General features: G+C 43.9%; 1 protein-coding gene and 1 long non-coding RNA gene across 3 annotated transcripts; one reads left to right on the top strand and one right to left on the bottom strand.

Annotated features, from left to right (window-relative positions):
- Positions 1-7,489: 7,489 nt before the first annotated feature.
- LOC144329181 (uncharacterized) lies at positions 7,490-14,275 on the bottom strand. The gene is made up of 3 exons (XR_013394595.1): positions 12,461-14,275; positions 8,875-9,011; positions 7,490-8,197 (listed from the first exon to the last, which is right to left on the bottom strand). It is a non-coding gene; the product is annotated as an uncharacterized LOC144329181 (long non-coding RNA).
- Positions 14,276-14,367: 92 nt separating this feature from the next.
- ZFAND5 (zinc finger AN1-type containing 5) lies at positions 14,368-23,699 on the top strand. Of its 2 annotated transcripts, none has more exons than XM_028748148.2 (6): positions 14,368-14,584; positions 18,562-18,718; positions 18,951-19,062; positions 19,416-19,519; positions 21,729-21,854; positions 22,055-23,699. In XM_028748148.2, exons 2-6 carry the CDS (start codon positions 18,568-18,570, stop codon positions 22,201-22,203), a joined length of 642 nt encoding a protein of 213 aa, XP_028603981.1. In that variant the 5' UTR covers positions 14,368-14,584; positions 18,562-18,567; the 3' UTR covers positions 22,204-23,699. The 2 variants fall into 2 exon arrangements, with proteins under 2 accessions (XP_028603981.1, XP_028603982.1); XM_028748149.2 differs by having other exon boundaries at positions 14,373-14,584; positions 19,419-19,519.
- The last annotated feature ends 1,008 nt before the right edge of the window (positions 23,700-24,707 follow it).

Below are 24,707 nucleotides of genomic sequence, written 5' to 3'. Positions count from 1 at the left end.
GCTTCTGTCTGATTTTTTGGTCCTTTGAATCTCCATCGTTTGACCTTCCTTTCCCCCTAGCAGCCAGGATGCATCTTTCCTGTGCTGAATATGTCTGTTTATGGTACAGTCCATAGATGTAGTAGTAATAGTTAAAGGAACCAAGATGGAATGCCTATAATATTAAGACTAAGTCCCCTTTTGGAACTATTTTATACCTCCATCTATATCTTCACAAAAGTCATGCGTAGTAACGAGCCAGATGGTCTCTGGCTTGCAGAGGGGACCTCGGACCTGAATTGTGCTGCCTTTGGGAAGAATCAAGGCATCTGTATTTGATAACACAGAGGGGGCTGATCCAAGCTGCCTGACTCTGGGGTGGGTCAGGGCATTCTTTCTGAATGCTACTATGTTTTTAGCAATAGCTGTATTAAAATGCAACTCCAGATGAATTTTGAAAACAATTCAAAAGAAAATGCCATAGAAATAATTGATGTGTAAAACTCATCTCAAACAAAGGATGCCTGTGTAGAACTATGAAAACAAGTTCTCATTGTCTTATGAGTTACTTCATAAGCAGGTTAAAAAAATGGAGCATATAATGCAATTGTATCATCTAGTAGATTATCATTGTTCAGATGCAAATACACAGACAATCCAGAAAACACCCAGGTGCTTGTGATCTTTTTTGAACAGCTTCCAGGAAAAGTTCCAAAAATACATTCCAAACTTAATTAATCTGAGGAAATAGTTTGCTGCACACCTACTGTACAATTCACAAGTCAGTATGACTCCAACTTTGTACATTTCCCCTCTGTTTTACATTTTCAGAAATAAACTCCACTCACAATTTGGCACCCATAGATGAAACCAAACAACATTTCCATAATTTTATTTTGTGACATTTTCATATAAGTAATAGTACAAAAGCTGAGCCTATTCTACTGTAAGGCAAAAGGTAAAGGACCCCTGGATGGTTAAGTGCAGTCAAATGCAACTATGGGGTGTGGCACTCACTTCACTTCAGGCCAAGGGAGCCGGCCTTTGTCCACAGACAGCTTTCTGGGTTATGTGGCCAGCATGACTAAACCGCTCCTGGCACAACGGAACACCATGATGGAAGCCAGAGCGCACGGAAATGCCATTTACCTTCCTGCCACAGCAGAATCTATTTATCTACCTACTCACACTGGTATGCTTTCAAATTGCTAGGTTGGCAGGAGCTGGGACAGAGCAGTGGAAGCTTACCCAATCGCGCAGATTCAAACCACCAACCTTCTGATCAGCAAGCCTAAGAGGCTCTGTGGTTTAAACCACAGTGCCACCCGTGTCTACTGTAAGAAGTCAGCAAGCAAGACCGCTTGGCCAGATCTACCCCTTCCTGTTTCCCCCTGGAGATCTAACAGATGAGGAGAAAATGGAGATTGTGGCAATGAGGATTTGAAGGCATGGCTCTTCGATGGGTCCAGGTTGCACAATGAGATCACCACTGCTCATTTACTTCCCTAATTAAACATCCAGCCAGGGAGCAGAAGGGGAGCAAAGGATCCAATCCTGCTGGGGTCTGCTTCCCCAGTGTGTTCTGGCAAAGGAGACCCCTGAAGCCAGCAGGATTACACCTGTTCAATCTTGTTTCCCTGCTGGAAACAGGTGTGCACAGGCAAAGCTGTTTATTTCTGTCTGATGATGTCCTATCCCCAGCAGTCCCAGATCACTCTGGGAGGCCCAGCCAGAACCAGGGTGATGGAGGATTGCCTCCATGCAACTCACGTGAAGCCCTGACCCCCCCCCGCCCCCCTTCCAATTGGCTGGGTTGGGGATCCAGCTAGATCCATTGCAAAGCCCTAGTTAGCACAATATATTAACATATTTACAGTCTTCTTGGTTATGCCTACTGTATTAGAGAATGTGAACAAAGTATGTAGCCCACTATTCTTTGAACTTGGGACAGGGAGTAGGCTATGGGGGAAAACAGCTACAGTTGCTTCACTCTTGTACAATAGCAAGGATTAGAAGCTTAATTTTATTTTTAAAAAAATATAAAATAAGTCCTTTCTGCCAAGTTGGATCAATATGTATTGATGATAGCACATGGGACTCAAAGTGGCAAAATCAGGGCCTTCTGGATCCTTTGACAGCAATGTGAGCCTTCAGACTGGGTCTCTGGCCACTAACTGCAGTGTCAAGAACACAAATATTAACATGCGCGAGTGGAGAGGTCTGTACACACATCTGAGTGCCCTTCTCCTCCCCAAACCCCTTTATATTTTCTTTATGAGTAGAAAATACCACCAGCAGTTTGATGGAAAGGGGAATTGAATGTTAGTAGTTATGTGCCAAATAGCTTGATGGCAACATAGAATATTTCCTAATCTGCAGCTCTTTAACAGCAATCTCACAGGAGGAAGAATGTGGGAGTTGTGAACATGATTGCCGTCTCTGATTTTTTCTTGATTAATGAAAGTAATATATTAATCCTACTTCTGGTAACTGAAACTGTGCGGTTATAACTGATGCAGTTAGAAATGAAAGCTTGGTTTCGGGCTACTGCATTCAATAACAATAATAAAAAATCCTATTTTTTGCCTTTCAGTAAGTGTCAAATATTTTTGCGCTATTTTTATAATTCTCAAAAATCCCAAGAAAGATGTAGCTGCTATTTAAGGCCTGGCACTTGACTGCAATTGACTACTGAACTAGTAGTAGCAAATGTTAAATATATACCCTTTTCCCAAAGATAGTTTACTTTCTTCCCAACAGATTTAATACAGCTTCAAGGAAGACAACCTCTGTCATTAATTGAGCCATGTATTTGTGTTAACTTCATTCAATTCAATTTAAAACCTTTTCAGCCCTACTACAGGACAAAATCAAATTGTCCTAAATATCTCACCACAGTCCAGAGACAGCTCTGCGTAATTCCATGTGGTTGTCAGTTCCAAAACTACTCTGGGGTGACCTTTTGCAGCATTTGCGAGACACACTAGGCCCAGCTTCCTCACCCTCGGCCCTCCCAATGTTTTTGGCCTACAACTCCCATGATCCCTAGCTAGCAGGACCAGTGGTCAGGGATAATGGGAATTGTAGTCCCAAACATCTGGAGGGCCGAGTTTGAGGAAACCTGCCCTAGGCTAACCAGATTTCGGGAAGTCCTATAGCTGATATCACCTACCGGTATTTTTTTTTTTTTATTTCTCACAAATAATTCATACTAAACTGGGCAGTTTTTACAGTGAAGGTATGTACAATAAATGCCTGGCTATCACTTTTACTGAAATGGCCATGACTCACATAGAAATGAAGTTCCTGCGACTTCAGTGTGGTGTAGTGGTTAAGAGCGGTAGTCTCGTAATCTGGGGAACCGGGTTCGCGTCTCTGCTCCTCCACCTGCAGCTGCTGGGTGACCTTGGGCCAGTCACACTTCTCTGAAGTCTCTCAGCCCCACTCACCTCACAGAGTGTTTGTTGTGGGGGAGGAAGGGAAAGGAGAATGTCAGCCGCTTTGAGACTCCTGAAGGGGAGTGAAAGGCGGGATATCAAATCCAAACTCCCCTTCTTCTTCTTCTTCTTCTTCTTCTTCTTCTTCTTCTTCTTCTTCTTCTTAATTTCGTTGTCCCCGAGAGGGGGCAATGACAATAAAGATATTATTATTATTATTATTATTATTATTATTATTATTATTATTATTTCCTACACTGTTGAATATAAATCCATGTTATTAACCATCTTGGCTGTCTCTTAGTGCCTGAACTTCCACAGCTGTCATCCACCATGAACCACCATTGACAGGATTGGCAGCAACAGCAGCAGATACATTCAAAGCTTGATATTTTATTCTCTTGCTAATTGTGCTGTTTTAAATGTGCATTTTATATATGATTTCCTTCAGAATGTTTCTGTTGAAATGTTAAGATATCTTTTTTACTAACTTTGCTGTGTTTAATCTGCATTCTGTATATGATCTCCTTTGTAAATTTTTATTTTGAAATCTTTAAGATAACATTTTAGTTTCCTGTTGATTATGTGGCTTTTAATGTACAGTATACTTCATTTCATTTTCTTCTGTGATCAAATTTATGCTGGATTGTTTTATCTGATGTTTTAATGTAGGATCTAAATTCTTTGAGACTTTTTTCTCTAAAATATAAAGCAGTAGAGAAATGAAATAAAAAATAGAATAGTAATAATAATAATAACAGTTTTAATACTGTAGCCAAAAGCCAGAAATCCATCATAGGTCAGCCAAGGGTGAACACCTGCGGTAGGTGGAAAGCCCGGGAACGGACTATGTCCACTCCCCAGATGCTCCCCTGGACTCAGGCATGGGCACAACCTCCTCTCGGGGGTTGACCAAGCCAACTTGAGTCCCTGGATTCCTTTAACGGAATACCCTTCACATAGGGATGGCGAGACCGTTCTCCCATCCCTATCACCTGAACCAGTGCCTATCCGCCACACGAGCACCTGCTCTCACCGCCAACCACTCACACTTGTAACCAATCCCTTCACCCCACTGTCACTGCTGTCAGCCGCAAATCATTCCCAGTCACAGACAGATGCACCCCATCAAGCATGCATCATGGAAGGTAATGCCCAGGTGACAGATCACTGTCCCGCCCAAGGCCAGAACCTTCTTGGCCACAGTGCTCTGGACACGCTTCCTGACACTCTCAGTGGCAGCTGGGCACTGGCTACCTCACCAAACACATCACTGCAACAGCTGCAACCAAAATATTTTGAGTCCAGGAAGAGCTGCCTTCAACTCTTCCGAGTCCTCCTGCATGCAGGTCCGCAATCTCAAGCCGGGAGCTTCAGGCAAATCATTCTCGCCCAGCTGCACCACCATCGCCGCAGGTGTGCCTTCCGCAGACACCTTCGCCTGCACCATCGGGAGAAGCTCCTCCCAACACATTCCTTGTCTGGATACCCAGGAGACACTCACGTGGTCGGGAAGTCCAAGCCTGGGTCTGAATCCAGACTCTGCTGCCCTCCTGCCGGCCCAGTGGACAATGCTGTGCTCGACTATCCAGATATGCAGGGCAGACGGACCTAGGAATGAACAAAACAACATTAATAACTGCACCTCAGCACCGCTTCCGTAAATAACCCCGTATGCATCAGACTTCCCAAATCCTTGATCCCCAGTGTGCAACAGTGGTGGCATCACCAATGCAAAAGGAATGAGGTGCAAACACACTGGCCAGCAGACCACAAGCTGCGATTGCCTTACGCATCACTGCAGCAAATTGATGCCTCCTTAACGGGTTCCCATCCTTGTGAATCAGGAAGGGACCATCCCCAGGCGGGCAAAGTGACAAATACTTCCTGGCATCTTTAACTGGACAAGGGCCATGCTTACCAGTGGCAGGCAGCCTCATTAAGGCACCTCTGCCCAACTGGTCCATTTTGGAGTTCCGGATGGTGAGAACCAGCTCCCCCTCAGAAAGCTGAACATCCTGCAAAAGCAAGCCCCTAGAGAACCCTCCTTGTGCTGACTCCAGCACCACTTCGCCCACACGCAGTGCACCAAGAACGCGACAGAGTAAGCCGCTGAAAAGAGTCTTGCTTCATAAGTGGACCAGCAGACAAGTCTTAACTTGCTGCACATTTTGGATAAAAGGTCAAAAGTGACCAGCCTCCTACCTGGCGACTTAGGTGGCTGCAATCTGCCCCAACCCTCCAGAGCCTTGCACACTAGAAACTTTGCACAAGGATCTTTAGAATAAAAGGATTTACAGAAAAATGAAATGGCAGAAGATTGAATTCTAATGGACTTAACCGCACGACCCATGCTCCACAGGTGAGCCAAATACTGCAACACCTGATGCATGGATGGCAACAAAGTATTGTTGATTGTCAAGTGCCGTGATTGAAACGCTAATAAGTCCATCCAGGCCCTCTTCTAAGACCGCAATGTGGAAGAAGAAACAGATGCCACTACTCCCTAAGGACTAGCTGCTGCCAAGGTTCCAAAGCTGAACAGGGAAATATTCCGGAAACTGCTGTACATCCGGAGCCAGGGATCTGAAGCGCTCCATCTGAAAATGGGATAGGGCATCAGCAATATCATTAGTAGCGCCAGGAATAAAACAGGCAGAAAACACAATGTTGAACCTGAGGCACCGCAGCACAAACGTGTGCAAAAGGGCAGAGACTCTACTGGAGCGTGACAACTGCCTTGCCAAAACACTCACCACGGCCTGATTATCGGACTAGAAACGGACCCGCCGGTCCTTGAACTCCATGGTCCTCATGTGCACTGCTACTACAATGGGGAAAAACTCAAGAAACGTTAAGTCACGGGTAATGACTGTGCCCTGCCAGTGCTCAGGCCATGGCTGTGCACACCAATGGCCACGGAAAAGAGCCCAAAACCCAAGGATCCAGCAGTGTCCAAATGGACCTGGAAATCACAGTGCAGGTTCAAGGTATCCTGCCACAGAGATACTCCATTGAACTCCCTCAGGAATTCCAGCCACATCTTGAGGTCTGCCTTGACCTCCCTAGGCAATCGCACCTGATGATGGGTGAATGCAGGCCTGCAGAGAGTCTTGCCAGGTGAGCACAAAGGGGGCGACCAGGAGCAACCACCCTGCAGGCGAAATTCATATGACCCGATAGGGACTGAATCTGTCTCAAGATAACCTTCTCCAGTGGCAAAAACTCCAAAATAATGTCACATAGGGCCATCAATTTACCCTCAGGCAGTGAGGAAGTCTGTGCCACAGTATCCAGCTGAATGCCAAGGTAAGACAGCCTTGTATCTGAAGAAGTGTGCATGCACACAAAAGCTCATACCAATAACAAACTTAGCTGACCTCCAAGGTGCTACTGGAAGGAATTTTTATTATTATTATTTTGTTTGTGATAATTACCCTTCTGCATTGTAGAGTTGAACTGGTTGTCTCCAGCTCTGAAGCCGGCAGTTCACTTTAGTGAAACAGAGAGCCCAATAACCATTTTAGCTGGTTTGTGGCACTTAGATTCCCAGGTTCCATTGACTACTCCAGTGGTGTCCAAAGAGGGCCAGATTTGATGACGTGAAGAGTTATGGTTTTTTAGGATTTTTAGGATTAAACCGGATTAGGCCCTCATAACGGACTTTGGACATGCCTGCAGGGGCATAGTAAGGGGGGTGGAGGTGCCACTCTGGGAGGGGTGACAAGGTGGCCCCTGCCTCCCCCAGCTGTAGAGTGGCCGAGGGCGCACACAGTCCGTATGGGCGCTGCGCAAGTAGCAGTTCATACGGTCACCACGCGCGAGCGGCATCCCGTACGGACTGCGCACATGCGGGATGCCACATTCGCAGTCCAAATGGGCTACGCCGCCCCAGGTGCTGGAGAGGGTTCTTCCAACACTGCATGCCTGGTTTATTTAGACGCCTTTAGCTGCTTAGAAACATACATTTTTAATAGGTTCAGGATGTAGTTCCAGACAACAGGTCAGTCCTTGGTAAATACTTTGTGACTAGTTCAAAAATTCCAGTGATCATAAATAAACGGTATCCAGGATATAGTCAACCCACTTATATTTTTGATAAAATAAATTCAAGCACTTTGAATCAATGCCAATTTATTCTCATTCTCCTTGGATGAGAGAGAGGATATTAATCTAATAATAAGCAAACAGTACACACAGATGCTGCTGGCTCATAAGCAAGAGGAACTTGCTCACTAGGAATGCCTCAGTACAACCCCAGAGTCTGTCAAGACTAGCCCGTACGGGCAGGGGTACCTTTACCTTTAATTATCTGCCCAAAACTAGAGTGTAATAAAAATTAAGAGGAAAATCAGAAAAAAGAAAATAATGTCACAACAACAACAACAACAAAAATGCATACATACAAAAGTTATTGAGAATTCCAGCTCTTAGCAAGAGGAATTAAACGGTGTTAGGAGCAGGGAATCTGCAGCAATCTGAAATTCAATGGTCAACCCTTGTACCGTTTTACTTCTGTCCTTATTTCATTTAAAAAATAAAAACAAAGCACACATCCAAAAGTAGGCTTTTAAAAATGCTAAAATGTATGCTCAAGACACCAGATGCCCCATGCTCCTTGTGCTGTGGAATGCCAGGAAAGCCATCTCATAATTCCTGTTTTGCTGTCTCTGCACGGAGAATCCATCCGCAGACCAACATTTTCCTCCATCATGACATTAAAAAGGCTGCAGCATTTAAACACAAATGAGCAAAAACCCAAGGTATTTAGTATAGTGGACCTGCAAAACAGCAAATATGAACAAATGTTAATGTATACAACTAAAAATAATGACAGATAAACAGAACAGAGGCAGGAGAGGAGAGAGATGCGAGTATGAAGAGAGGTGCTTGGGGTGACTGTCTTCTGATTATGGAATTCCCTCATGGTACATTTCAGAAATATTTCAAGACTTTGCCTGTGAATGCAAACTGTGTCCTTGGTTTTCTCTGAGCGCAACCCCTGCTGGTGAGCTCATGAAGGCAAAATCTGGCCAGGAGGCCAGGTAGAAAGAGGTAGATTGTGCTGCATAGGATCTAAAATTGTTTTCATCACATACCTTGGGTTGTTTAATTCACTTATCCTTGTGGAAACATTATTTGCTTCCGAGTTAACAAAAATGGGAGTGGTCTGGTATTTTTTAAATATTGTTATTATTCATTCCATTTCTTTACTGCTTTATATTTTTATGGAAAAAAATCTCAAAGCAATTTACAACACACTAAAACAGCAAATAAAACCATGTAGTCTAAAATATGACTGAATAAAGTCAAATATACATTCAAAGCAACATTAACAGGAAAATAAAATGTTATATTAAAGATTTCAAAATTAACCATTGCAAAGGAGGTCAGCTACAGAATGCACATTTATTGCAGCAAAGTTAACAAGAGAAGACAATATCTGCATAGAGCATACCTGCTGCAGTTGCTGCCAGTCCTGCCAACGGTGGCTTGTTTCACCTGTTCCTGGGTACAAGGAAATGACCTCTGAACATTTGTTCTGATCAACCCCACTTTAAAATGTCCACATTGCAGGTTTAGTCTCAGGAGCTGCTACGGAGTAATGAAAGAGGAGGTTGGAATTGGAGGTGAACTCTTGGTAGCTGTAGCACTTGTGGCATAACTGTCAACTTACAGATTTGAAAATAAGGGACCAGCAGCCTCGAAAATAAGGGATCAGCAGCCAAAATAAGGGATTTTCCAAGCACAGGTATGTTCAACTTCTGAGCCCCTCCAAGCCAAAGGCAGAAAGCCCAGCCAGCAGCCAAACACTGTGTCCCACACCGATTTAATATGAGATGCAGTTTGTCCTGTACATGCAACCACCATTTTAGGCATGACAGATATGTGCACAATTGTGCACACAGTGCCAAACACATAGTGCCAAACCCAGAAGTGACCCACAAACATCAAAAAGGACATCACTAAAAGTGTGGGGCAGGAGCAAAACAGGGCATTTCCATTTCACGTGATTTCATGCAAGTGCACAATGACCTAGAACGCAACCCCCACACAAATCGAGGGTTCCCTGTATTTTGCCTCCCTTCCCTCTTGCTCTCCCTCTCCCTGGCCCTCTCAGGTATCTCTGCCCTGCTCTTCTTCCACCTCCGTTGTCCCAGCCACAGCACCATTGGCGGGCAGGGCGTGGGAGAGGGAGCGGGAGAGCGGGGGGCATGTCGTGGGGTGGAGCAGCCGCAGCCGCCCAGCAAAGAGGTGAAGCGGCTGCTGGAGGTGAAGTGTGCAAGGTAGAAGGAAACGTTCTTGTGACAGGAGGTTTCTTGGCTGTGCAAGGACTCATTGCTAGTACAGTGAAAAGCATCACCAACTTGTGCTTGTGTTGGGCTTGAAAATTAACATAAAAACAAGTCCTGTATTCCAGACATGTTTAACACTTCTAGAAAGAACCTGGTGTTCTTTTGTTTCTTTAAATTTACAAATCCCTGAATCATAGAATTGTAGAGTTGGAAGGGACCCTGAGGGTCATCTAATGCAGCCTTTCTCAACCTTTTTCCAACCCTGGCTCCCTTTCCACCTTGTTTCCTTCCTGTGACCCCCTGTCCTACCTGTAGAAAGGTAGCAATTTCAATGTTTTGTTTGTAAACAGATCATGTTTTAATTTTTATAATTTACACAAAACACAATTACATTAAAAAATATTCTTTAAGTATTTCTCTATCAATGTGACCCTGGTGCTGGATGACCAGAAACAAGCTTTTTATATCCGGTTCTATTGCTGTGAGGAATAACCAAAGATCATCTCTGTCCAGTATGTTAAGGTGATTCAGGGTTAGGCTGAGTAAATAATTCACACAACTGAGACCTGAATCTACCAAAGACAAAGTAAGAAATGCCATGAAAAACAGTTTTGCTTGATCATTTCTCACTTCCCTCTGTGGTCCTCTGGTCTCCTGCCATTTACACAATTTTCACCTGAGGCCCCTGGGGGCCCCCGGTTGAGAAATGCCAATCTAGTCCAGCCCCATCCAATACAGGAGTCTCAAGTAAAGCATCCCTGGCAGATGATGGCAGGTGTTTGTGTGAAAGAAGATATTGCGTTTACCAGATGCTCTTGCGACTGCTTATCTTCTTTTTCTGACAGTGGATGAGTGTTACAAAATCTCGCATGGTGCCAGCCAGTAAGAGTTTGTTTAAATGTTTGGAAATAGCTTCTAGAAATGCATCTCTTTCTGCTATCCAGGTGAGATGAGTAAAAGAGATTAACCTCGTTTAAAGCTCTCCTGGCAAGAGGCCGAGGCCATTAGTAATTGTGGGGAGGGGAGGCAGAGGCTGAGGTAATCATATCTTACTTTAACACAGTCTTCCTCACCCTCGGCCCTCCAGATGTGTTTGGCCTACAACTGCCATGATCCCTAGCTAGCAGGACCAGTGGTCAGGGATGATGGGAATTGTAGTCTCAAAACATCTGGAGGGCTGAGATTGAGGAAGCCTGGTTTAACACAGCTAAAAGAAATCTGATGTGCTTTTGTATCTTTAAATCTACAAATGAGGCAGAATGACAGATATATTTACAGTGATGCTATGAATTCATTGGGTGCTTTTGCAACTCAGCTTGCTTGGAACATGGGGTCCTGTAATGGTGTCCCACTTGTGGTCTCTTCAGCCCAAAATTGAAACTTACCTTCTGATGTGCACAATATTTTTAGGGGTGTTTCAAAGCAGTAGCTTCCTATTTTCCTAGAGCAATGGTTTCCAAAGCTCCCCCTCCCCCTGGAATGGACCACTTGACAATTGCTGGGAGTTTTGGCAGACCATGTAATGGTTTTTCTGCCTGTTATGCCAATTGTAATGGGTTGTGCTAGATGCTGCATGGTTTTAATTTTATTTGTATGGCTTCCATTATTTCTTCTATTGTATTTTATTGTGTTACAATTTGAATACTGTAGAAGTCAAACTGCAATAAATAAAAAGCAATAGAAGAAATAATAGAAGCCATACAAATACCATTAAAAATCAGTATGAATATTTAATGCAATTGATGTGTCTGTTGGGTTTTACATCTTAATTCTAGCTTCCCGTTAACTTTATTGGATAAAAGAAATAAAAGAATGGCAATAGCTTATTAATGAATTTATCTGGGACAGGCTTCCTCAACCTCGGCCCTCCAGATGTTTTTGGCCTACAACTCCCATGATTCCTAGCTAGCAGGACCAGCGGTCAGGGATGATGGGAACTGTAGTCTCAAAACATCAGGAGGGCTGAGGTGGAGGAAGTCTGTATTAGAAAATGTACAAATCTCTTTATTCTGGCCTTTGACACCTGAGATGTATGTTTTCAGGGTCAACCATATTCCTGCAATTGTAATCTGTTCCAAGTGTTTTTAATTTTGAATTGCTGCAACTCAGCCTGGGACCTGCTAGTGAAGGATGGGTAATAATTTTAGAAAACAGAAAAGGGGTTCTGGTTGTACTGATCCTCACCTTCCAGGCAGACCCCCAGGCTCTAAGAATGATGGAGCAGCTGATGCACCCACTACTCTTGCTAGACCACCTGCAGGAAGCTTGCAAACCGTGGGTGGTCCATGGATCAGCTTGGGAACACCTGAGTACTGCACAGCTTGATTTGGCAGAGGGCTGTAAGGATAAATGTGACTCTACTTTTAAGGGCACCTCCCATATTTAGCTGAGGTTAGGCCCAACCAAGCGGGTAGGGCAAGAAGCCAGAGTGAAGTAGCATCTAAAGGATATTAGACCTGTTCGTACTTAGTTCTTTAACAAATCCTCATTAAAAGAGAACATTACAGGGACATTGACTGTTCCACCTCTGGCAGAAAAATGTCCTGGACTGGGCTTGGGCTTATCTGCTTGTGCAGACAGATGGGAGTTTTGTCCCAAGGTCTGCTGTCCTCCTTTGCACCTTCCAAAATGCTGTTCTGGAGAATCGCCCAACCCTCTGAAAACCAGTCTGCAGAAGCAGCAGGCAAGGAAATCAGAACCACCTTGCCCCTGTGTAAGCAGAAAAACCTTCCCTTTATGCAGACCTACCTTAGGATCCAAGCCTCCAGAACTCTAAAAGGTTCTGCTGCACCTATTCAGTCGAAACATTTCTCTGATAAGTACGGTTCTGTTTTTGCCCAGTCACCACAGCTGACCTCAGGGAAGCAGCTTCTCTCGTATCCCTCCTGTAGTATAAGAGAGCCCCTTCAGTGCAGCTGAGTGAAAGAGGCAACTGCTTTATCCCTGTTTACATCTTAGCAGCACAAGCTTACTCATTCACAGCAGAAAGTTCAAGGCCCACACGCCTATACTCTAGTCTGAGGCACTAAAAGGACCAAAGAAACCCTCTAGCGTGCAGATAGTAACACTGATCAAACTCACTGCTACTGAAAAAAGGACCCCAGCAAAACAAGAATATGTGCAACTTGATGTGCTGTGTGAACTTTATGTAGGGTAAAGGTCACAGCTGTTCAGCAAGCACAAAAGGGGGAACAAATGGCTCAAAGCCTCAACTGGGCTCCCTGTTGTGTAGAGATCCATTTTGTTTTTCATTCATTTTATATTACTGTCTATTTAAACATTCATATTTTATTTGTCTAACGAATAACAGCGAATACTGTCTATTTAAACATTCACATTTTATTTGTCTAACGAATAACAGCAGGCCACTTAACAGGAGTGTACAGTGAAGAAAAAATATTTATAATTACAATGTGTTGAGGTAGTATTATAGGGACTTTTATTTATGCTGAAAGAAATACAGTAATTTGGAATTGGTTATCGAAGCAAATATTAGGCAAGATCAAGAAAGGGGGTCCTAGGCTAAGCACTGCTATGGCACAATTATGATTCCCGTGGCCACAGCCAGACCACCTCAGTAAATAAGACACCACTAAAACTGCATTTCTGACCAATCACAAGAACTGGAACAATAAGAGGTCCTTGGATAATTTACAAGCATGTAATAAATCCAAAATGAAATTTCTGATCCCACTAAATTAGCAAGACTAGCCATGCTCAAGGAAAAGTCTCTAAGCGCCATGCATGCCCTTTAATATGTACTGTATATATCTTTTAAAATATTTGATGGAAGCTGATCATCTCCTTATTATGGGTATCCTGGCAGTCTTGTTTTCTTCTCCCAGGATTAGGCTGGCATGTAAATGTGTGGAGAGAAATGAGGAGGGAGGGCACCGCGGACCTGAAAGGGGAGTTTGCATAAGCTGACAGTTGTGCAGATTCCACGCGGTTTGCCCACAAATCAGCAAGTGTGCCTCGGTGAATGTGCAGCAATGCCTGGGGAATGTCCCAAGGGACACGCAGGGCATTCCGCGCTCAGCAGGGTCTTCTCGGAGGCGCCTCCAGCTCCTGCTGCGCCACGGGCTGCTTCGGGGTTTTCTGGTTCTCCTCGCCAAGGGGGAGGGAGATTTCGCGGGAATTGGCGGCTGCCTTCCATCCCTTCCTTCGCGCTGCAGTCCGGGCACCGCTCGGGGCCTACTCCCGAGGAGACGTGGCTGCGCCAGCAGGAGCGGAAGGGGGAATCCCTCTCGGGGCGGCGGCGCCTCGAAGCGTCGCGATCCCGGCCTGGGGAGGGGGAGGGGCGGCGTGGGGCGGGCGGGGCGGGGCCTGGTGACGTGTCGCGCCTCGTCATCGAGCCCGTCAGCCGCCGCGCGCGCCCCCGCCCGCCTCCCTCGAAGCGCCTGGGCTGCCGACGCGCGCGCGCCCTCCTCCCTGCCTGGCTGGCTCGCTCGCTCGGCGGCGGCGGTTTGTGCGCGCGAGGCGCTCTCTCGGCTCCTCCGGCCCCGAGGCTGGTGGCGGCGGCGGCGGCGGGGCAGAGGCAGAAGAGGCACCACCGGCGGCGGCGGCAGCAGCAGCGGCGCCCTCGGCCCTCCGCGCGCGGCCGGGAACCAGCTGCTCCCCCCGCCCCCCCCCCCCCCGCCCGGCAGCGGCTCCTCCTCCTCCGCCTCCGCCTCCTCCCGCTGCTGCTGCTGCTTCAGGAACAAAGGGAGGAAGCGGCGGCGGCGGCGGCGGCGGGGCTGTCTTCCCGCCCGAGCCCGGGATAGCGGCGGCGGCGGCGGCGGCCTGCTCGGCCTCCCTCCTCCTCCTCCTCCTCCTCCTGGTTTCCGCTTCTTTGTCCTCTGGCTCGGAGTCTGGCCGGGAGCCTCGAGGCGGGTGAGTCGCCCCTTCCTTCCTTCCTTCCCTCCCCCCTCGGGGCGGGGGGGGGCCCTGCGGACCCAGCGGCGCCCTTTCTGCCCCCCCCCCCCCGGCCAGGGGGCTGGGTGTCTCCGCGTCTCCCCCGCGCCAAGGAGGCGGACAAAGGGCCGCGAAGGGGCAGCTGGGCTTCGGCTCTTCGGGGGGGGGGAGAAAGAGTTCTCCCCGGAAAGGGGCCTCCTTCGCGACCCCCGCCCCAAAAGCCAGGCGAGAGAGGGGGGGCGGGGGGCTGGCAGAAGACCCTCGGAGGGAGGGGGGCGGACAAAGCTGGCGGGGGGGGGACGCGGGGACCCAGGGGGCTCCTCTCCCGCCCCCCCCCGGACAGAGGCGGCTTCCCGGGCCCCGTGGGCCGCCTGCCTTGGAGGCCGCGAGCGGCTCTTCTCCTCGGCTAGGCCTGGCCGTGACTCAGGGATTCTCCGGCAGGCCTCTCCCCCCCCCCCCGCCTCCCTCGGCGCTTCCTCCCTCCTCCCTTCCCTTTGTTTGTCCCCACCCCCCCCGCCCGCTTTCTCAGGCCTCCAGGCCCCCCGGCCTAGTTTCATTGTGTGCCTTTACCACTCAGTTTCCACCGAGGAGTTCTCCTTTTTTGCCCCCTTCCTCATTAAATTGCATTTAAAAGAAGGAAACGTGGATAAACATAGTCGTGGTTTGCAAGCTTTGCTTAAACTGAAGCCTTGGGGCCTTGCTGGTAGATGGGGCCTGTTCCCCATGTCATGCGCATGAATGCCCCACAGTGTGTCTGTAGCCGGGGCTTTGGACCAGCACTGGAGCTAACATGGACGGGGCAGTTCTCCGAAGGCAAGCCCTGCAGTTGAGCAAGCACAGCTTTCTTGAGCTGGAGAGCGGGAACCCAAATAAGCATATTTTAGGAGGAACCATCTGGTGCACACAGTTTGTAGTGTGTGCTCTGGAGTGGCAGAATTGCAGTCATCTGGGCCATTTAACTGTTCTTACTACTCTTGCTCAGGGCTACAATCACTGATAAATTCTCGATACAGTTATCAGCCTGACATGTTTCTCTTAATTGAGTGTCCTTTGTTAAGCTGCTTTTATAGTTTCCTGTTGGTACATTTTTGCTGCTTCAGTTCTGTGGGCTGTACAGGAGGAGCTGGGCAGCCTTTGGAGATATAAATAGAAGCTGATTTCAGAGGCCCCTGTTGACGAGCTTTTGCCTGAGCCTCTAGCTCAGCCTGTCACATTGCAGCCTTGTGACAAGCGGAAGCTAATGCACTCACCATGTGACTTGGGCTTCTGAGAAATATTAAAGCAAGCAGACGACGTGCATGTGATAGTATTCAAACCCAATATTCCAGTAAAAAAGCTAAAGGTCTAAACAACGGTAGCTAGCTTAAAATTATGAAATTCATACCCAATAACAAACATTGTTTTTCTGTAAAGATTTGTTTGGCTTTCCAGCTAGTCATTTGCAGGTGCAAACTTCTTTGATACTGATGATGTCATTCTAGGGCTTTTTAATTGGATGGTGCAAAATTTACATGAAACTAGAAAAATGAAAATGGCACAGCTTTGTTTTTACAGATAAGTTTTACATAGCTTACAGTGTCGATTTTGGAAAAACAGGTCAAATTTGTGACCACATATTCTCCCAAACAAATGTTTCTTTATAAATTACAGGCTGATTTTAATGAGTTAGGGTGGACTTTATGGTGAAGGTGTGCCTGAAGTCTGCCTTGTGATATTTATTCAGCAAATATTATCTACTGTTTTGTGAAACAGGCCCTCTTTTTCTGTCCCCCTTGAGCATATCTTCTAAAATGCTATATTATAACAATTGTGGAAAAGTGACCCACTCGTATGTATGGTACAGGACTCTTGTCTTCAGGCCTTTTAGAAGAAGAATAAACTCTGAAGCCATTCTCAGTTGATTTTCTTAAAGATGCTTGTGTAGAAAAAACATGATTATTCAGGCAGGATATGTAAATTCAAGCTTTGGAAGTTTCATACTGTTTAAAATGTATACATGCAAATATGCTCTGTGGAGATTTTTCATTTTTATTCATTTCACAGTTTTATATGCTGCCTTTCCATTGTTGAGGTCTTCGAATGCTTTTCTTTCTAGTAGACCATTATTACACGTTACAATCCAATTAATGTAGTGCTGTGGGAACAGAGGTTATGGATCCTATATTTTTATATCAGTCTTGCATAGCTTATATGGTAATGAAGTTGAAGTGTTTATGTTGCTAAAACATGACCCGTGTCATGCACAGATGAGGCGGCCTTTTCAAGCAGGAAATTTTGTTCAAGTTTGTTTTGATAGTCACGGTATTTTGCTGAGTTGCTGTAAAATGAGTGGCTTCTTTTAATGAATATATTAAGCAGGACATCTTCCAAAAAGCCTGCTTCAAGTGAAACTCTTCAGCTTAATGGCTTTTGTCTTATTACAATAGTAGATGATTTTGTATAAAATAATTTAAACACATGGTGTTCTCAGTTAGCATGGGGTTGGTTTGGTTACGGGCCCAAGTTCTCAGGTCCTGTTGAGCTAGTCTACCAAGAATAGTGCTCCATCCTTATCTCCATAATTTGTTTTTAATATACCAAGCGGTGTGTCTCTTGAGCCTAAAAGTACTCCAAATGCTGTGAGATCTATTGATAGGCAATAACCAGAGCAGGCATGAATGGAGAAGCATAAGGCTGTTCTGCTTTATTGAATAGACTTGAAGATTTAAAATCACTATGAAAGGTTCAGGACACATTTGTGTCCCTTTCAGTGACAAATCACAGTCCAGGGTTTTATGATTAGCATATGTTGGTCTGCCTTCTCCACAGGAATAAAGGAAAACAGAACCACAAACTATTTTGATAGTTCGTCTATTTTGCTTCTAGCGTTGTTCTTGTTGCATCCCACTCCACAAGTGGAGCAGGTGGAGCAAAATGCAGGAATCCTAGAGTGGAAGGGACCTGAAGAGTCATCTAGTCCAGGCATGGCCAGATTTGGCCTCCAGCAGTTTTGGGACTACAACTCCCATCATCCTTAACTAACAGGACCAGTGGTCAGGGATGATGGGAATTGTAGTCCCAAAACAGCTGGAGGGCCAAGTCTGGCCATGCCTGATCTAGTCCAATGCTCTGCAGTTGTAGGAGTCACAGTTAAAGACAGAATGTTTCCACACTCCAGTAAAGATTGCTGGATTAGGACCCTTAAGTCTAAATCAAAGGAGCATAATTGCAGTGGGTTGGACTGGATGACCTTTGAGATGATCCTTCTGGATGTGGTCTTTTCAGCACCGAATGACTATCAATGGAACATACATTTAGATTCACCTCTGCCATATGCTTACTTGAAAGCAGTGCATTGTGGGCAGGTTGCATTGATGCCTGTATGCACTTAACATTGACCCTCAGGCGTCTAAGCTATGAGGCAACATTTTTTCTGTAGTAAAGCAATCCAGGTGAGGTTAATTTGGGACTGGAGAATATGAATCCAATCTTCCCTCTCCTTTTTAGGCCCTAGGCTGAAGATAATCAGTAGGCAAGCTACTTACCTCTCTTCAGCTTCAACAGTTGAGGTGGCATTCCTGCTTATTCCTGCCAATTTGACTTACAAGATGGAAGGAATCACACAGGTGTAGCTCACAATCCTGTCTGCATTTGGGGGGAAGGTGGTGTCTTTTCACAAAGTTCAAGTGGAAACAGGCTTTTGCCTCATACCTCACTTACTCTGTTTGGAGTGGATTCATAGAATCATAGAGTTGGAATAGACCACAAGGGCCATCGAGTCCAACCCCCTGCCAAGCAGGAAACAAAATTCCTTTAGTCCCTTTTCCTGTTATGGTTGCCTGTGCTTATACACAGAGAATGACCACTGTGGAAATATGGCTATGTGATGTTATCTTATGTAATGGCTAGTTCATGTGAATTATGATCTTACAGCAACTTCTAAAGCAGTTTGTGTGTGTGTGTGTGTTTATTTACAGCACAAGATGGCTCAGGAGACCAACCAGACCCCAGGGCCCATGCTGTGTAGCACAGGATGTGGATTTTATGGGAATCCTAGAACTAACGGAATGTGTTCCGTCTGCTATAAAGAACATCTTCAAAGACAGCAAAACAGTGGCCGAATCAGTCCAATGGGTATGTGCTGGAGGAACATAATATAACTGAAATGCTAGCTGTGAATACTGTCACATTTCAGATATAAACATTTAAGTGAACATTTGTACTGTTCTAGTAACTTTGAGGCATTTTTGTGTATAAGCCAAATTAACTCATTAAAAAGACTTCCAAGTATTTAACAGCTGTAGTATCTGCATATTATGAAGTTTTCATTTCTAATATATATGCTTATATTTCCCCCTTCATACAGGAACATCAAGTGGTTCCAACAGTCCTACCTCAGACTCTGCATCTGTACAGAGAGCAGATACTAGTTTAAACAACTGTGAAGGTGCTGCTGGCAGCACATCTGACAAATCAAGGTAAGAGCAGTGTAGAGCCTGATAGTGAAATGAAATAATTCTGAGAGAGTATGTAAGGGACACTCTAAGCCTATTACTATTGTAACAGTTTCTGCTACAGCTAGTTTGTAGGGGAAATAACTGCAGAGTTTATTATTTCTGCAATCAAAAAGGCTCTGAGCTTTACAATGAGGGAATTGATGTAAATGCCTTAGTTTGCTATAAGGTTAGATTACAAGAACACTTAGATATTATCACCAGTGAGTTCAGTCATAGTTGTCAAAGAAGAGCCCAGGGTTTTTAAGTTTTAGCTTTATAAAGTGTTAGTCTTCCTAATAGCACTAACAGATTGCTCTCATTTCACTGAATGCAAGCAGAAATGTGCCTGTTGCCGCCTTGCCTGTAACACAGCAAATGACAGAAATGAGCATTTCAAGAGAGGAGAAAGTAACTCCGAAAACAGAAACAACAGAGCCAGGTATGCCTTTTTTAAAGTCGCTTAAGTGCAGCTAGTTCAGTGGGACCTGGCAGGTGTAGACGTTTGGTAACCAATGAGAAAAACGATGCCATATTCTCTTTAGTATTTGGTTCTTTAGCATTAAAAGGCAAAATTGCAAAGTAAAAGATTTATCACCCTTAGATCAATTTGTTCACTGCTTGTAAGAGTTCATCCAACAGTTATTATAAGTAGATTAATGTCGCTAGTCCCTTCAGCGAAAATGAATTGAGTAGTGAGAATGTGCTATTCTTTTTTTATTTAAAGAAAACCATGCAAAATGGTTGGCGTTTTTTTCCTTAAGCATTTTGAATGAATTCTTTAACGTGCTGCAGTTCACCAGTCTTTACAACTTTCAATAGTTACTTTAGATCACTGGAGAAATCCAACAATCTTGTAAACAAGGTTGGGGTTTTTTTAAGTATCTTTGTTTTTTATATCCCTATTTTATATCTGTTTTGTATACCAACTTCACTGAAATGATTATTTCTGAATATAATATACCTCCATGCATTGTTATTCCGGCCTTTTTAAAAGACTTGACATTTTGAAGTAACTTCTGGTACTTGTAAAGTGTTTATGAAATATTTCCTAAATTTGAATAAGTTCACAAGGTTGGAATCCATAGAGCATTTTGCATGAGTGTTTTTGTATTAATTTGCATTCAATATTCCCACTATTGAATGTTCTGGTGCTGAAGTCATAATCAATGGGTATATATTTACATTAATTGTTTGGATGAACTCTTCTTATAATAGGCTTTTAAAGGTTGTTTTTAGTAATGTATTTTTGCTATATGATTTTGTTTGAACGCTTTGATATTAGGATGGTTCGATTCTTTTGCCAGTATTTCTTGCTGGTGTATAGTATCATAAAATGTAATTCTAAATAAGGTGAATTTGGACATGGGATTCATTTAGAAGTAAGTGAAAAGGCCAGCCCAGCAGGTACAACCTTAATGATGAACAGCTTTATACATCAGGGGGACCTTTATATATATATTCCTGATAAATGTAAAGGTAGACGGCAAGCTGAAAGATATTTAAATGGCACAATTATTTCCATATTTCTTTGAATCAAGTAGCATACATATTAATGTTCTGAAACTAGGTGGGATTATATAAAACGATAGAATATGCTATGGCCTATGTATGATGTGTGTTGTTCCACCCATCTTCCACAGACGTGTCTTTCAGTAAGCTTAATAAATCTGTAGTGTAAGTAAAGAGATAATGCATTAAATGAAAGGGCGTTTTTTAACTGCATAGATTAGGTAAAAAAGAAAAAGTAGTAGTATGATAGTGTTAGCTCTTCATTTATGATGATAGTGCAGCAACACTGAATACTGTGTGCACAGAAAGATGGAAACATACTACACTAAGGTGTTGAGCACCCAGAAATACCTTCCTAGTTCTCTGGAGCAGCTATGGGCTGATGCAGATTCTGTTTGAAGGTGATGGTGATTATAGGGGAGAGAATAGGAAAGAGGAACCTCCAAGGTACATCCTTTCAGCCAATGTATGTTTTTTGTGGTGGCAAGAGTAGTAGTTTGCTGAAAGTTTGAGTGAGACCATAAAATACCCATTCCGAAACCTGCATCTTTACTCTTGGTAATCTCCAGCACACAAGTCTTCTACAATCCATTACTTGGGAACCAGCCCAGAAGGTTATGGGCTCTACTTGGAGCTTCTATCAAGATTGAATTGCTTGAATCCTAAACTAACTTGAGAAATTTAACTTAATGGAATGAAGCTTTACTATCCCCCACCGCCCCCCCTGAAAAAGTCTCTGAAGGGGAGGCATCCTGAATAATATGGAAGGGTACAGAGGAGTTCTGGAAAAGATGAGGACTGTGGCAACATAGAAGCCACTGGCCCACAAAAGGTGGGGAACCCCCCAGGGAAGCTTTTCATGGGTCATAGGTTGCTATAGGCAGAAGGGGTGGGGGAGAACTTTGTGTTTTCAGATTAACATAATAAGAGAACCATTCTAATGATTTATTTACTACAAAAAGGAGACAGGGAGGATGAAGGAGTAGGTGCTTCCAAAAATTAATTCAGCATCTCTTTCTATAAATAAACTACCAACACTGAGGTGTGTAAAGAAGAGAATTTAAAATGTGGAGATGAAAACAGTTTAGAATTACAGTATACCACGTCTAATCAACTTTGGCCCGTTTTGTTCTTTTCAGTTGTTACTCAACCCAGTCCTACAGTTAGTCAGCCTAGTACATCTCAGAATGAAGAGAAAACACCTGATATGCCTAAACCAAAGAAGAACAGATGTTTTATGTGCAGAAAGAAGGTTGGCCTTACAGGTATGCTATTGGACACTGCGTTATCCACACTTATCCAGTCTTAAATATAGTTACTGCTGAGGACTTGCAGACTTTGAAACTTTGTGACACTTTGAAATGGCACAGATGTATGTATGGACGGGAGTTCAGTTTTTTATACCACATGACGAAACCTAGGTCTTCACCGAACAGGACTTTATGCTGTTTTTGTGCTTTTACAGGGTTTGATTGCCGATGTGGAAATCTGTTTTGTGGACTTCACCGTTACTCTGACAAGCACAACTGCCCATATGATTACAAAGCAGAAGCTGCAGCAAAAATCAGAAAAGAGAATCCAGTTGTTGTGGCTGAAAAAATCCAGAGAATATAAACTAACCTACTCGGTGAAAAGACTGACTTTCTTTGTTTTTATTTTAAAATATCCTAGGAAAACATTAAAGAGCAGATGCATGGCCATTTTCCTTTGATGTTCTCCAGAGTTTTACTTTAGTCTATCTTATTGATTGATATTTTAGGATGTTGTGGGTGTTACAGGCAGAACTGGATAGATACAGCCCTTTAAAATGTGTACATGCCCTCCCCAAAATGAATTGAAAGAGTAAGACCTGCACTGGAAAACAGACATGCACAAAAGACAGAGTTGTCTAGTTCACATGTGCCAAACAGATGCATAAAATCTGCATGTTTGCAGCAGATTTGCCTTTTGGGAATGTAATTGAGGTATATCATCCTTGGATAGTGCTACGTGCCTGCTTGATTAAATTATACACCAGGAAAAAATGAGTCTACTTTTACCATAGTTAAACTTTGTCCTCTTTAATTTCCACAATTCATTGTTTTGAAACTGAGCTGCAGAGGAGCCACTTTCTAAAGAGAACGGGTGTTCAGGTGCCATAAGCTGCAGTTTAAGGTTACCTACTGAATGAAACCAAGAAATTTGAGTCTGAACAGTGCAATCCTTGGAACTGATGAAAATTGCTCAACTATTAAAACTGGTTCCCAAAGGAAACTTCATTTTCAGAACTTTTTGAACTAGCCTACAACAGAAGATTTGTCTGCTTCTTACTCTTTATGTAGCTGATAAGTTTGTGTAGCACAAAACCACAAGACTGTTTTACAGTTTACAAACAAAATGCTACATTTAAAAAATAAACATAACCACAGCAGCTCTGTCAAGTAACATGCATATGATGAACCTAGTTTGCAAATGTATTCAAGCATTTAATTTGTCATATACATCTTAAGTTGAATGTGTTCTGGGTTCAAAAGAACGTTAGCTTTTAATTTTTATAGTTTTCAAATGTAGTGAGATTGCACCATTTTGCATGGAAAAATCATACCCAATATGGCTGCTGTAGACTTTAAGTGGTACCTGGAACCACTCTGAGGGCTGCTTTATTATTTTAATAGTACTTGGGTGTAGGACTATAGTGTTCTTGGGTGTATTGCATGGGCTGCATTATCTACAGCATTGTACAATAACAACTCTAGAAAAGGCAGTATACTTCACTGATGCTTGTCTGGTAATATCACTTCTGTGTTATAATGGAAGGTTTTTGTGATGTATGAAACTTGTGTTTTTTTATATAAACAAGTACAGTTTAGAGTAGTGTAGTGGTAATGCCTGTCCTCATCTGTAAATAGTTGTGTATACACAGGGCACTACTTCTGACTTCTATTGCAGTGTTCGGTCTTAGTTTTTCTTCATTAAAAGCATCAGGTTTTGCTTTAAACTTTGTCCTCAGTTGAGTTATTAGATATACAAATGTGTACAGATAGTTCATATTTATGTATTGCACATAATCATGCTACCCGGCATCTATGCTATATTGTATTATGTAAATAATAAAATCATGTACAGAGGGATATAGCTCCTTTTTGTGATGCTTCATTGGGTTATTAAAATATTGATTGAATAATCTGAAATCTCCTACTTGTGAAAAGTTGGTTGCAACTAATCCTTCAATTCTTATTAGTTAATAATTCTGGAGATCAGCTCTTCTGCATGTTTTTCCCCTTGCTGGATTTTATTTTTATGTACAATGAAGATGTGTTCAGATGAGCAAAGCATGTAAAATGGAATACAAATATGACTCCTGGACCTTTAAGAGCAACAGCATAGTTGAAAAAAGAAGCCTTTAAGAGTCTTAGTTGCTTTGATCTACAAATTTCTCCACTCAGATTCCTTTTGCTGCCACCTTAGCTGCAGTTTTCTGACCTGATTTACTGCAAAGGTTGTGCCTTTTGACCATGTTGAATCACTCATTTTTTATTTATTACTGTTATGAAATCCAGTTACCCTATGTGGTGGTATACCACTTCCATGGAATTAAATATGAAAACTATATGATGTGTGGGATGCGGGTGGCGCTGTGGGTAAAAGCCTCAGCGCCTAGGGCTTGCCGAACGAAAGGTCGGCGGTTCGAATCCCCGCGGCGGGGTGCGCTCCCGTTGTTCGGTCCCAGCGCCTGCCAACCTAGCAGTTCGAAAGCACTCCCGGGTGCAAGTAGATAAATAGGGACCGCTTACTAGTGGGAAGGTAAACGGCGTTTCTGTGTGCGGCTCTGGCTCGCCAGAGCAGCGATGTCACGCTGGCCACGTGACCTGGAAGTGTCTCCGGACAGTGCTGGCCCCCGGCCTATAGAGTGAGATGGGCGCACAACCCTAGAGTCTGTCAAGACTGGCCCGTACGGGCAGGGGTACCTTTACCTTTTATATGATGTGTACAGATTTCCCCCCTTTCAAACTTCTTTTTTTAAAAGAGCTTGGAGCAATAAAGAGCACACTCCATAGTTCACTTTCCCAAATTATGTCCACCCTGGTCTAGTGCTGTTTCCTTTTATATATTTTTTGTAGGAAGGTCAAAAGTCTCTG

This window comes from Podarcis muralis, chromosome 11 (genome assembly GCF_964188315.1).
Source record: "Podarcis muralis chromosome 11, rPodMur119.hap1.1, whole genome shotgun sequence".
NCBI classification, from domain to species: Eukaryota; Metazoa; Chordata; class Lepidosauria; order Squamata; family Lacertidae; genus Podarcis; species Podarcis muralis.
The sequence above is the reverse complement of the archived record's forward strand: the minus strand, read 5'-3'. Positions and strand labels throughout refer to the sequence as shown.